Here is a 14,363-nt window from a genome sequence, read left to right as displayed (position 1 = left end):
TTGATTGGTAACTAAAAACAAACTGAAATAAATTTAGCTTGATTATATAATAGAACTCTGATTATTCTGATTAGATTATTCTGATTTTTATTGTTGGGTTCGTTCATCTTGAAAATACATTGTGTAATTGTTATAATAGAAACTTCTATGTGAAGTTAACTCCAAGTTTGGAAATAAATGACTCCTAGAGAACTGCTTTTCTTAACATATATTGTAAAAAAAAATACATCTAATGAAAAAATCTGGAAGTGGATGAAAGTGATGGTTTTACAATATTGTGGGTGTACTTAATGCCAGCAAATTGTACTCTTACAGTAAATTTTATGTTGTATATGTTTTACCGCAATAAAGAAAACTAAAAAGTACATCTACACTTATATTCTTTTAACATAAAACCCGTGACAGTGTAACTGTACAGCATAGAGAAAAAAGCAGAATTTGTGGAACTAGAAGACTTGTATTTATATAATACTAATTATGTCATGAATGTATTGGCTAAAGTTTGGCAATTCTTTTGCATTTTCTTAATGTTTAATATGAATGTACTTCTTCTCAGTTCTCAGTTTTATGAAGAACAAATGAGGTCTTTTTTAAACCGTAAATCCAGTTTATAGATTGTAGGTGTAATTTTTCATGTTTTCAGAAGAGTAATTAATTGAACTGGCAGTTGGTTTTGATATAAGATTTTCGGCTTGAGGCATTTGCTGTTGAGGTTTTTAAAATGTTTAAGTTGTGTATTTTGAATTTTTTGGTTGGTTGGTTTTTTGTGTGTGAATAAGTCATAGTCTGGTGGAAAGTAAAGATTTCTAGTTTTAATGTAGTTATTCCTCATACTTTTTTTGAATTGATATTTATTGGAAAGGATACATTCTTTGGAGACCTCTTCTGGGGAAGAGTTTGTTATTAACACAGTAATATTTCCAATTATATTTAAATGAATGCCCTCAAAATGTGATGGTTGAGCTGTTTTTATGGTACTAGAACTTAAAAATAAATCCTGGAATTCATTACAGAACTCGAAGTGAAACACTGAGCCATCCAGATATCACTCTGTTTAAAATTGCCGTGTTTGCATTCTCTTTCATACTCTGCTTTATTTTTCTTCATCAGACTTCTACCACTTAACATCGTATATTTGTTTGTCTATTTGTTTTCTATCCCCTACTATATAAACCATGAGAGTAGGGGCTTATTTCTGTTTACTGTTCTGCTTCACTGCTTAGAACAATGTCTTAACAGAATGAGAAGGTTACTAAGTATTGGGTGCGTAAGTGTGTAAAACCCTGTCGTCTGACTTTAGCATATTCTTTTCTGGGGACTGTGCTCTCCTTTTTATCTTCAGTGGTCTTTTAGCTTAATATTTCTAAAACGCAGATCCTGATGTAACTTACCTTACTCTAAGCCCTTCATTGCTCACAGAACAACATCAGTCCTTAAGTATATCTCTCTTAATCTTACCACATCGCATGTTGGTGATTTTGCAGCAATTGGGCTGCAGAGGTGGACTCCCGTCAGTCCAGTGCTCTACCATTAATAAGAATGAATTTCCGTTTTTAACAAAATATTTTGTTTCTTCACTTGCAGATATTGATGATGTTAAGAAATACAAACCAGGTTACTTGGAAGCTACGCTTAATTGGTTTAGATTGTATAAGGTGCCAGAAGGAAAACAGGAAAACCAGTTTGCTTTTAATGGAGAATTCAGAAACAAGGTGAAGATGGTCATCTTTATTTTAAAACATACCTTGTGATACTTGTAGGATAGTTCTTTCAGTTTGGGGGGTTTCTTATGTGAATATTTATGTATAACATGGTAACAAAAGTGCTTTATACTGACTTTAATATTTAAGGACATTATTTGATCATACATATTTAAAAGGATTTTTTTCCCAGGAGATTTAAGTGAACTAATAAATCTTGATACGTATATATATCAAGCTTTATTAGTAGACATCTCCCTCATCTCAGAAAACGAAGGATTTCCATGATTAGTCTAACTCTGCAAATTGTGTATGAATAAAAACCTTCCATTTCTGGAGAGGAGAAAGTTACTTACTTTACTTAATGTGAATCCAAGGGGCTCCTTAAGAGTTCATTCTACCATGACTGACTCAAGCTGCTTAACAAATAAGATATCACTTGAATTATCTTACTGTCATATGATTTTTCTGTTAGAATACCACAGAGTTACCATGAAGTGTCTGTAATATGACACAAATGGAGAAAATGGGCCAAAGACATCAAGTCTAAGTCATGGAATATTTTTTTAAAGTTATCACCACTATATAAATTACACATTACACACCAGCACTTAAGTGGGTACAAATAAGTAAGGTATGTTTTATAGTAAAATAAGCCACGTTAATGGAAACTTAAAAATTATGATAAATATCTTGTTTTATGAGAATTTATTACTTGACCTAGTATTTTTGAAAAGGCACAAAGAATTCTTAAGATCTTGAGGGCTTTGTTCAAGATTTATTAAATGTAGATACAAAACTATTATTGTCAAATAGATACTCTTAAAAATATTGAAAATTTATAAGGTAAATTATTTTTTATCTTTTTTCCTGTAAAAAAAAATTTTATATTTTATGTTTGAACTTTTGTGGCTCCTTATTGCCTCAGGGTAAGATTGCCAAATCATGAATTTATAGAGTGAGGTGGTTTGGGGGGGGTGGTTTTTTTGTTTTGTCTTATTTTGCTTTGTTTTGCTTGATTTTGATAAACATTGATTTTTTTCTGAATGAAGACAAGATCATTTATACAACCTAGTTTTGGACCATAATCGTCTTATGCATTGCTTTTTACCACTTCTGTTAAAATACAGTGCCTAACTCAGGAAAATTAAGTCGTATCTGTTCACCATGTTTGAAAAGATAACTCCTGTGCTATCTAGATTTTTCCTGCCAACCCCTTTTAAGCAAGTGGAAAAGTGATTCTAGATAATCATAATTATCTGAATGATTTGGTTAAAAATCTTTCCTTATATTATCCGGACAATAAATTGGCTTTTTGTCCCATATCTTAAGTGGAAGTCCCCAGCATCACCTCACTGAGCCATACTCCTTCATCTCATGCAACAATAGAGCTGAGAGAACTTTCGTTTTTCAGAAGTAAATTTCTCATTATTATTACATCTTGGTTCCCAAGAGTCTATATTTTCTTCATTTCGTATCATAATGTGTTTAGTTGTAATTGAAGGAGAAAGGAGGTAGTGCGAATTAGTTAATATATAAGGAGTCTCCTTAAGGAAAATGAGCAACATTTGGAGGGGGGGGAATCAAAAGAATTTGCTGCTTTGGAATAACAAAGTAAATGTTCCTTTAGATAGTCTTGCTAGATATCTAGCAAGAGGTATATATTGTTGGTTTTGCATTTTGGGACACAGTATGAATTTATACTAAAAAAAATTTAGAGAATGTTTAGGAGGTTTACTTAGACAGTGGATATTCTAAAATGATCATACAGTTAGACTACAGTTTTGATGATGATGAAATTAATAGGTGTACGCTTACTTAGAGGCAAGGGACTAGACGAAGCACTTTGCGTACAACTTATTTATCGTTTCAACAGCTGGATAATTTAAATCAGGTGTTGGCAACTTTTTCTGTAAAGTACCGAATAGCAAATATTTTAGACTTTGTAGGCCATATGGTCTCTGTCACAACTACTCACCTCCGCCATTGTAGTGCTAAAGCAGTCATAGGCCGTGCACAAAAAATGGGCATGACTGTGTTCAGTAAAACTCTGTTTACAAATATTGGTGGTGAGCTCGATTTGGCCTATTGGCCCAAGTTTGCCAACCCCAAATCACATTATCTCCATTACCTTCTACTTACAGATGAAGCAGTTAAGACTTAGTGAGGTTAAGTCACTTGCTCAGAAGTCACACAGCTGATAAATAAGGATGCCAGAATTTATACTCAGGTTTGCCTGAGTCCAGAGCTCGTATTCTTAAAAATAAGCTGTCATCATGAGAATAGTTCCATGTAAGTATAATGATGTGATCTTTATGTCTGTTTTTGGTTTGGAATTAGGCTTTTGCTCTTGAAGTTATTAGATCTACTCATGAATGTTGGAAAACATTGCTTATGAAGAAGTGTGATGGAGGGGCTATAAATTGGTAAGAATTTGTCTTTTCTATGTAATGTTATTTTATTATTATTGGTACTAAACAGCCATACTAGTCAGATCTGATGTTTTTTTTAAAGAGTTGCAATTTTTTTTCATTTAAAAAGTGCTTATGGAAAGCAATACCAAGTGCTAGACACTGTGAAACTAGGAAATGACATGGTCCCTTTTCCCAAGGGATTTATAGTTTAGTGGGGGGATACTGTTGAGTAAACAGGAATTTTAATTATAATACATTGTGTGACATGTGCCAAAATGGGGTAGAAAAAAATTAGGGATTTTTCAATATGCAAATGGTTATTTTGTTTATGTATAACTACCACATCATTTCTTGATGAAATAGTAATAAGCCTTTTTATCCAGCATGGTCTGGGTCACTAGCTGATTGATGAAAGGGAATCAAACAATAGTAACATACATAACTCAAACATTGTATTCTATTTTATTTATTTATTTTTTTAAACCCTCACATTGGTTATTCAGTGAGATTTCTTTTTTTTTTTTTTTTAAAGATTTTATTTATTTATTTGACAGAGATAGAGACAGCCAGCGAGAGAGGGAACACAAGCAGGGGGAGTGGGAGAGGAAGAAGCAGGCTCATAGCGGAGGAGCCTGATGTGGGTCTCAGTCCCATAATGCCGGGATCACGCCCTGAGCCAAAGGCAGATGCTTAACCGCTGTGCCACCCAGGCGCCCCTGTATTCTATTTTAAAACATTTAAAATGTACATTTATTTACTCTTCTTTGGATATAGGGCTAAGACCTTTTCTATATAGGTTCCAAATAAATTATATATATTCCAACATAGAATAGAAAACCAAGATAAGATCCTCTAATCCTTAAACTCCTTACAGTTAAAAACTCATAGATTATTAGGTTCTTTTTTCTAAACCTTCTTTACAGTTTTCTTACCCACACCTACTTTGAGACCAAGTTATTATAGTGAGTCGCCTTTATTGAGGCTTTTTAGCCTTAGTAGTTTCAGAGCCTATGTAGTGTTCATAGCATCTGTTCTCTTTCCACATTCCCTTCTCTGATGAGCATAATTACGGCTTTAATTATGAAATAGTTACAAGGGCCACTCACATCAACAGGTTCAGAAACAAAAACAACGGACTCTTGATAAGCCTAACTGTAGGAAGCAAACACAGATAGTCATTCTATAGTGTTTGAGTACTACCCAGCTTCATTGTCCCCTTCTCTGAATCAGAAGAAATCGGGAAGCTATTCACTCCAGCAAATAGTGATTTGAGGGTCTTCTGCCAGGGACTGTGCTGATACGAGGATTGTTGCTGGGACTATAATACATAGAGTCCCTGGCCTTTTGGAGCATGAACTCTGGGAGTCAAGAGAGACATTAAAGAAATCATTACAATAGGGGTGCCTGGGTAGCTTAGTCAGTTACGCATACAACTCTTGATTTTAGTTCGGGTCATGATCTTAGCATTGTGAGATCAAGCCCCGTGTCAGGCTCTGCGCTGAGCATGGAGCCTGCTTGAGATTCTCTCTCTCCCTGTACCTTCCACTCCCACGCTCTATCTCTTTCTCTAAAAAAAAAAAAAAAAATATATATATATATATATATACACACACACACACACACACACACACACACACACGAAATTGTTAGAGTAATCAGGTGGAGTAAATAATTAGTCTGAAGAAATATTTTATCCAGTCATCGAGAGGCTTATCTTGCCTACGACACAAGTGCTTGCTTGGACATTATACCTTCAGATTCTGTTCTCATGTAAGCTCATGTGACACTGTCGGTTCATTGATCTTCTCCTTTCTTCTTACCTCTTACACAGACCACTCTTTTTTTCAGCATAGTCTTAAATTTAGGTGATTGTTTCTAATTTAAGTAGTACAGTTTATTAACAAACCTGGGCATAACTGAATGCTTTCAAGTCCTGACTATCCTAGTAATTAGTAGACCTAGGTATTCTTTATGATATTCTGAGATGTTATAAATGAGATATTCATGTGGTGAGCTCCTCTAAAAAGAAGGGGTCGCTTGGTGTCCAAACAAGTATTTGCTTGCTGTTTACTTTCACCTCCTTCCTTATGGTACTTTCTGAAAAGCTTTTGCAGTCCGTGAAGGGTTTGTATGTTTTCCAGGTTCCTCAGCTAGAGACTATTGCTTTGATTAGTTTTTCTGTAGCTTGATGTCATTCCTTCCATGCTGAGTCTAATTATCTTTACTCTGAGGGTAACTTTATTTGTACGCTCTGGAGTCATTTTTGTAGCCTCCTAGGTGATGATAAGGATTATGTTAATAGTAAGAATTGACATTTATTGAACTTTGTACTATCTTTTGGGTTCAAAGTGTTTAATATGTGTTATCTAATTAATACTCACAAGAATGCTGTAAGATACTTATCATTGTCTCCATTTTACACCTGAGGAAATTGAGACCACCTAGAGATTAAGTGATCTAAAGTCACACCCAGTGGTAGAGCCAGGATTTAAGCCAGATTCCAAACTTACTCTCTTACCAGCTATATTCTACCTGTCTTTTCAAAGAAATACAACTAAATACTAGCTTAAAATTTTTCAGGATATAAATTTCTGGGTATAAATTTTATGCATCTGGATACTTTAAAGTCAGGATCTTCAGATTTTAGCTCGTTTTGTCCATTATTTTCTTATTTTTGTCACTACTTGATTTGTAAAAATATATTCGTAGTAGTAAAGTTTTTATTTCCTTTAAAGTCTTAATAAATTGCTTCTTTCTCTTAATTCCTTAAAAATATACACTGTAACTGATCAGCAACCTCCCCCCTTCCTTTTTAGCCTATTTTCCCTACTCAGTGGAGTTTAGGTCCACATTTTTTTTATCACAGCATTTCTCTCAAGTCATGTAGAGTGTGTTATAATTACCTAGGAAAACCTGGAAAATTCAAGTGCGTTGTCTCCTTCTTTAAACCTAGTGAGTTAGGATCTCTGAGGAGTAGGGTCTAAGCATCTGTATGTTTTACAGTTTCCTACGTAGGTGCTTCTGATAAGCCTCTCTGCTTAAGGACTATGAAGTCCCAACTTCTCATAGAAGAGCAAACAAGGCCTTCTAGGATTTGGTCCCTGCTCCCTGGCTGGCCTCATTTTCCATCACTTCTTGCCTCTTACTTCATGCTCCCACAACTTAGGTACACTTGTCACTCCACAAACACCATGCTCTGATTGACCTGCAGGCCATGCATGCTATTTCCTTTGCCATGATTGTCTTCTCATTTCTTGAACTAGCTAACTTGCTCCTCTTTTTGAGACTTAGTTTTTACTTTACTTTCTCTAGGAAGCTTTCCCTCAGACTAGCCTCGTGCTAGCCAGCATGCCAGGTCACGGCGTTGCTTGCTCCCTGTGAACTTCTGTCATTGCATTTACCAGTTACTAACTGCTTGGTTTGTGAATTTTTCTCCTCTTCTGGCACCTAAGTTCCTCAAAAGCAGATAGATAAAGATACCTTATTCATCTTTATATTCCTTATTCCTGACATGTGGTAGCCACTCAGTAAATACCTGTTGAAGTAAATTGTTGACTAATATTTTAAAACCAACAGATATTTGTTGGTTTTCAAACGTAGTATGACTCTTCTGCTTCCAGGATCCCTGCATTTATTAAATTCTGTAATTGATACTTTGAGTACTCTTCTTTATGTTGTTATTTTTATTCTTTTTTTCCCATTGCTTAGTGTTTACTCTGAAAGCTACATATTCTTTTAACAGAGAGAATTTTATTATTTCTATTCTTCCCTAAAGTAACTTTCCACTGTGTTGTAAGAGAAATAGAGTTTTTGCCATTTGAGTTTTACTGTTCAGCTCCTCTTGTTCGTTCTTCCACCATGGCTTATTTATCTACCTTATTTTTAAGAAATCAAAATGTACGGTTCATTTTGCCAGGTTATTTTATTTCACTGAACATTATTCTGACCCATCTGTTTTCCAAATTTTTCAAGTTTTGATTGATTCCCAGATGCACTTCTAGAACGTCTGAGTTTTTTTAATTTAATTTTTAATTCAATTTTAATTCAGTTTTACTTTATTTAATTCAGTTACTTGTCATTTATATACTCATAAGTTGTTTTATATTGTAACCACTTTCTTGTTTAATTTACTCTAGATAGTACTGTCAGAATTATCTTTGACAGATAAAAATGTGATGTCATTTTTTTGCTTAAAAACTTCTTGTGGCTCCCTTTGATCTTGGAATATAACCCAAGTCTTCTGTATATTGAACAGTATGTCCAGACCTACTTTTCCAGCCTCATGTTCTGTCCCCTCCTATCTCATTGTCTTGACTTGACACGTAGTAGGTAGTTTACACATGCTTACTGAGTAACTATAAATATTACATATATATAAATATGTTCTTCCAAATTGTGTAGGTCTTAAAATTGTTTCTTTTTAACCTTTCTAGAAGAAGGCATACTTGATCTGTGTATGGAGAGCTCCACTTCTTAGCTTTCTATAGATTTACTTCAATGTCAGTTTTTTTCTGTCAACTCTGGAGGTTGTGGTCCAAAATCATTGTCATTCTTATCTCTTTACATTTTTTCTCTCCTTTTTTCTTGACTACTTTGCTTTAGAATGAAAAGCCTTGGCAAATCTGTATCCTGGACACTGTCTTTGAGGAGTCTCATGAGTGTGAGCCTTTGTCTAATTTGAGATTGTCTCGAAGAAAATACTTTTCTCTTTACTAAAACGTTCCATATTGCTCACCTTGTAAATTTCATCTTGTGTCTGTTTATCATTTGCAGGTAATTTTCTATTTCTGTGTCTTTTTATTTAGTCAGTTATTTTGCACTATTATGTATCTATTAATGCACCTTTTTATTATTTTTAAATGGAGTTTGGTTTGTCATCCACAGCGTTTTCAGTGTTGCTGATTGTCTAATGTCATGTCAGCTTATTTTGGTCAGCAAGATTGTGTATATAATGTTTATAAATGTAGAACAAAATATTTGGTATCTTATCATAAAAAGGAAAGCAGCACATTCTCCTTAGTCCTTATTTTAAATATCATTTATGATAGACACCTTCACCTTAGTCATCCTTTAAATGATTACACTGCCTGTCCTCTTGCAGACCGTAGTCATAGTTTAAGACTAAAAAGAGCCCTAAGTATTATAAACTCCACAGGGGCTCCATGGTTCAATATTGTATCCTCAGCATCTAGACATGTCCCTAATATTTAGTATAAGAATAATTTTTTGAATCAATAAATATGAATCAGTATTAACTTTTTAGGGCCGATTTACAGAAAATAAAAATGTTTCCTGATAACATGTCTTCAAACATTCAAAGTACATTAAATCCTGAGGGAAATAAATTACAACCCAGACTGTATACTTTATTAACTAAAAGGATGTCATTGAGGAAGTTGGCACTGTTTTTAGCTAATGCTAGTAGAAGAGCCTATTGGAGAAAAAGTAAACAAGAGGCTTTGTGATCTCTCATCTTTATATTGGTGTGTCTTGCAAGAATCTCTTAAGTGTATTTGTATATACCTTCCGTTTCATTCTTGAAACAGCCATACTAATAATTTGTCCAAGGTGAAAACAGCAGAGCCTCTTGGCTTTCCTCAGTTCCATTGGTTACTTGTCAAGATATTTTACTGGAGGTAGTTAAAAAGTTGTTCAGAACTTTAAAAATTTACATTGTTGGCTTTAATATTGACTCTTTTCTACCACTTGTCAAGATATTTTACTGGAGATAGTTAAAAAGTTGTTCAGAAGTTTAAAAATTTACATTGTTGGCTTTAATATTGACTCTTCTCTACCATATCTGTTGATGGTTTGCTTTGTTGTAGGAGCAGAGGGTTACTTTAGAAATAGGTTATCAGATTTAACATAAAATACTGGATAGCCAGTTAAATCTAAATTTCAGAGCAATACATCTTTTTAACATAAATGTCTCATGCAATATTTGAGACATACTTATACTAAAAAATCGTTTGATCTTATTTGAAATTCAAATTTAATTGGGTATTCTGTATTTTATCTGGCAACCCTATTTAGGAAGACTGCCCTGTTCTTATACCATCATTTTCCCAGAATTTCCAGGATATGTTTTACTTTGGTTTAGTTATAATGTTAAAAACATTATATTTAGCATCCACCATGCTTTCTTCAGAGGACTAGCACTTAAGACCTCGCAGTGTCTAATTTTTTGCCTTGTTCTTTTAAAATTTAGTTTTTACATACTTCAGGGAAACATCTGACTTATAAGGCCTTACCTTTTTCAGTTTTTAGCCTACTTAAATATGGGCTGTAGAGAAGAGAATACAAAATAGTCTTAAAGATCATGCCAACTTGCATCAAATTTTATCCATGCCAAGAATGAAAATAAATCCCACATTGTGAGTCTGGATAGAAAGCACAACAGCCGCTTAACTGTAATTGCTGTATACCCAGTGTCTGATTACAGACAGATGTAATTACAAAGATAAATAAATAACTAGACAGGTCTTTTTATCAATATATCCCAAAATATTTCACGAAAGCCATTATGAAAATGCATTTGATAATATATATCTCTTAGGCCCACTTGGAGGGCAAGTACGTGTTTGGGTGTGTGTGTGTGTTTCCTCTTCTCAAGGGATCTGCTAATTACTTTTTCCTTTGGTTTTAACTCCTCTACTGCCTCTTTCTGTATCCATTTTAATCTGATTTCTTTGATGAAATTTTTAAAAATCATTCTTAATATGTTTGGGAGGAATGACGCCTCTGCTTTCATCCAGGAAGCAGATGCCTCTGCTTCCCCATCGTGTGGGAAGGCTTTGACCATGGAAGGGGCTCCTGTCAACACCTCCCTGACCTTCCCTCCCTGTAAGGAAACCGAGTGTTCATATTCATGTGCTTTCCTCTCACCCTCTTATCTTAGCCTTCCATACCTATCTGAGATACTCCATAGCGTCTTTCACTGGCCAGCTACAGTGTTTATCACCTCACTTAGATGAAAATTCTTCCTTATAGTCATCATCCCATGGGTCAGGTTTGGTTTTTCTTTTCCTCACTAAAGGCGAAGTGTAGGTGTGGTGTACAGTCTTTTATATACCAGGAGATTATTTAAATTTGTATACTATTATTTAAATTTAAAAACAACTCTAGAATGTGCAGTGCTGTGGAGCACTGTATTTATAACTTTGCCTGAAAGAATGTATAAATATCTCAGTTTATATTCATTCAGGTCCTTTTTCACTGGCTGGAAATAAATTACTGGAATTCTGCATTCAATGTGGAGTATTGGAGTTGGTTTTCTTTTTGGTAATTGCTTCTTTTTTATCCCAATTAATAATAACTTCGTCTTTTCCTCTCCAGCACAAATGTGCAGGTATGTGACAGCCCTTTCCATTGCACTCAAGAGGAGGCAAGATCAATAGTTGAACTGGTAAGGGGCAAATATTCAAAGCATCCTTTAATCTTACAAACTTCATGGGGAAATCTAGCAGAAATTCTGAAAAATCTAGCAATGAAATGTATCAAGTCTTTTGGGAAGCACAGTTAAAACATAACAGTATAATCTTTTTTTTTTTTTTTTTTTTGATCTGGAGAATTAAAAATCTTTTAGTTGAATTTTAAAATTCTGTTTTCTAAAGTACATTAACCACATTGGGGCACCTGGGTGGGTGAGTTGGTTTAAGTGTCCGACTCTTGCTTTCAGCTCAGGTCATGATCTCCTGGTCATGGCTCTGTGCTCAGCAGGGAATCTGCTTGAGGATTCTTTCTCTCCCTCTGCCCCTTTCCCCACTCATGTTCCCTTTCTCTCTCTTTTTCAAAAAAGATTAAAAAAATAAGGTACATTAACCACTTAACTAATTTCATATGAAGCTACTTTTCTTAATATCACCAATTTATTGTTTATATGCTTTAATCTCCTTGTACTGTCCTGTTCCATGAGTGACCCACCATCCTGTGTCTAAATTGTGATTGGCTGCTGGTGCATGTGCGTTTTGACTCAAGAAAAATGAAAGAACACTATTTTTCCCTTTTCTCCCATTTAGTTGGGCTGTCTTGCAAGCTCTCCTTCTAGCTAAGATGATATCCTTGAATTTTTACATATCTTAGTGATGAGGCTGCCTGGAGTCAACTGAATTTTTAGGAAATTAATGCTTGATGTGGAGAGCACGAAATAAGAAAATTCACATTCAGATAATCAGGTAATACTGCCATATAAAGTGTGTTCAGGAGTGGTCGTAGGCTAGAAATCCCATTTATAAATTAAGCTTTTTCTAATCTTAAACTAATTACGAGATCGAAACTAGTGAATTTAGGTCTTTACTTCAGGAACAATAAAAATATTTACTCACTATGGCTGCTTTGAATTTTTTTCCCCACTAATTCATCAGCTGTTGAATTAGTACCTGCTGTGTGTGGTAAGATTCTAGGTACTGGGGATGCAGTATTAAGACAAGAAAAACCTCTGCCCTTGTGTAGCTAACATCCTAGTTAGGGAAATGGATAATAAATACGCAAGGAAAATATATACAGTTGACCCTGAACAGTGCATGGGGTTAGGGGTGCTGACCCCCTGCATAGTTGAAAATCCACGTATAACTTTTGACTCCCCAAAAACTTAACTACTAGCAGCCTATTATTGACCAGAAGCCTTACTGATAACATAGTTAACACATGCTTTGTATATGAATTATATATTATGTTATTACAATAAAGTAAATTAGAGAAAAGAAAATGGTACTGGGAAAATCATAAGGAAAATACATTTATGATATGTACTGTATTTATTGAAAAAAATCCACTTTTAAGTGGTCTCGCAAAGTTCAAACCCCTGTTGTTCAAGGATCAACTGTAGTGTGTCTGAATGCAATAAATGCTGTTATGAAAAGTGAGCAGGGCAGAGGGGATGAAGTGCCAGGAGTGGGATTAGAGTTGTAGTTACTAAAAAGGGAGTCGGGGGCAGCCTAACTAGAAGAAGACTGATATGAGTCAAGATTTGTAGAAGGTAAGAGTATTAGCCAAGTGACCATCTGAAGGAAAAGCGTCCCAGGCCACAGTCCCAAAGGCCATGAGACGAAAGGATGCCTGACATGTTCAAGAAATACCCAAGGAACCGCAGTGATTTGTGGAGTAGAGAGAGTCTGGGGGAGACAGGAGGAGGTGAGATCAGAAATGTTTGGATCTGGGGTTGGAAGTGGTCACAAATTATTTTGAAAGACCCTGTGAAATAGTCTGTAAAGACTGTCTTAAGACATTTGTTTCTTCTTCTGAATGAGATATGAAACCCCTAGCTAGTTTTAAGTGGAGGAGTAATCTGAATTGTCTTAGATGTTGACAAGATCACTCTGGCTGCATTGGTGAAAATGGATTATAGGGAGGTAGAGAAGATCTGGGAAGCCATTATTACGAATACAGGGTACAATATTAGTTTATTTTCCCCAAGTTTTCAGTTTTGTATATATGTAGGTTATATTCTGAACTTAGTTCTCATCAATATTTATTATTACTTCTTTAAGAAGAAAAATAAAGGAAAACAAAAACCTTTTTATCTTTGTCCAGGTAGTCTCTCTCTTCGTTAATCTCAGATGAAAACTATTCCACTTCAGTTTGGGATTTATACATAAGACGTATAAAATAGATCCTTGTCTTAAAATTAGCTACAAGATTAAAGTTTCTATCTTACATCTTGTTTTTTATTTGTTTCCTATCATATTATTAGGAAAATAATCCTCTGGAAAAAAGAATAATTGGGAGGATATGGATGTGATTTAGATAGTTGGATCTGAGGAACAAGATTAGAATTCAGAAACATTAATATCCACCTTCAATTACATGGTGTGGTAACTTTGATGTGCTTTCTAATAATGAAGGAAGTGCTAAACTGACTTTTCACTGAGAATCCAAATGCAGAGAAATCAGTCCATCTTTACTACCTCTAATGGAGCATATCGTACATGGGATTTCACCATTAAAAATGTGTAAGTCGAAGAATTGCTCTATTAGGAACATCTAGTGACTCAGGAACCCAGATTAGATAATACTTTCTTATGAAAATTTTATTAACTTGTAATAACGAAATTCTTTGTAGTCAGAGTATTTTGACTTGGCATTTCATCTCTTCAGAACCACACAGATGTTTGAATCAAAATTATTCAGGTATATATTCCCAGATCTCTGTGTTCTACTATATACTGAGCATTGCATTGATGTCAAATTACTATTAGTTTTTGTTTGTCCTTTGGTTGCTCAAAATAAAGACATTGATGTTATCCATCGA

The 14,363-nt window shown here is 34.6% G+C and overlaps 1 protein-coding gene across 2 annotated transcripts in view; it reads left to right on the top strand.

Moving 5' to 3' along the window:
- PPA2 (inorganic pyrophosphatase 2) overlaps positions 1–14,363 on the top strand; it is an 80,410-nt gene that overhangs the window by 50,679 nt on the left and 15,368 nt on the right. For both annotated transcript variants that reach the window (XM_040626206.1, XM_040626205.1), the window contains 3 exons: positions 1,585–1,712; positions 4,041–4,126; positions 11,450–11,519. In XM_040626206.1, coding sequence (XP_040482140.1) covers positions 1,585–1,712; positions 4,041–4,126; positions 11,450–11,519 — 284 coding nt within the window. The remainder of the gene's footprint in view (positions 1–1,584; positions 1,713–4,040; positions 4,127–11,449; positions 11,520–14,363) is intronic.

The sequence above is a fragment of the Ursus maritimus genome, unplaced genomic scaffold, assembly GCF_017311325.1.
Source record: "Ursus maritimus isolate PB19 unplaced genomic scaffold, ASM1731132v1 scaffold_11, whole genome shotgun sequence".
Classification (NCBI taxonomy): Eukaryota; Metazoa; Chordata; class Mammalia; order Carnivora; family Ursidae; genus Ursus; species Ursus maritimus.
The sequence above is the reverse complement of the archived record's forward strand: the minus strand, read 5'-3'. Positions and strand labels throughout refer to the sequence as shown.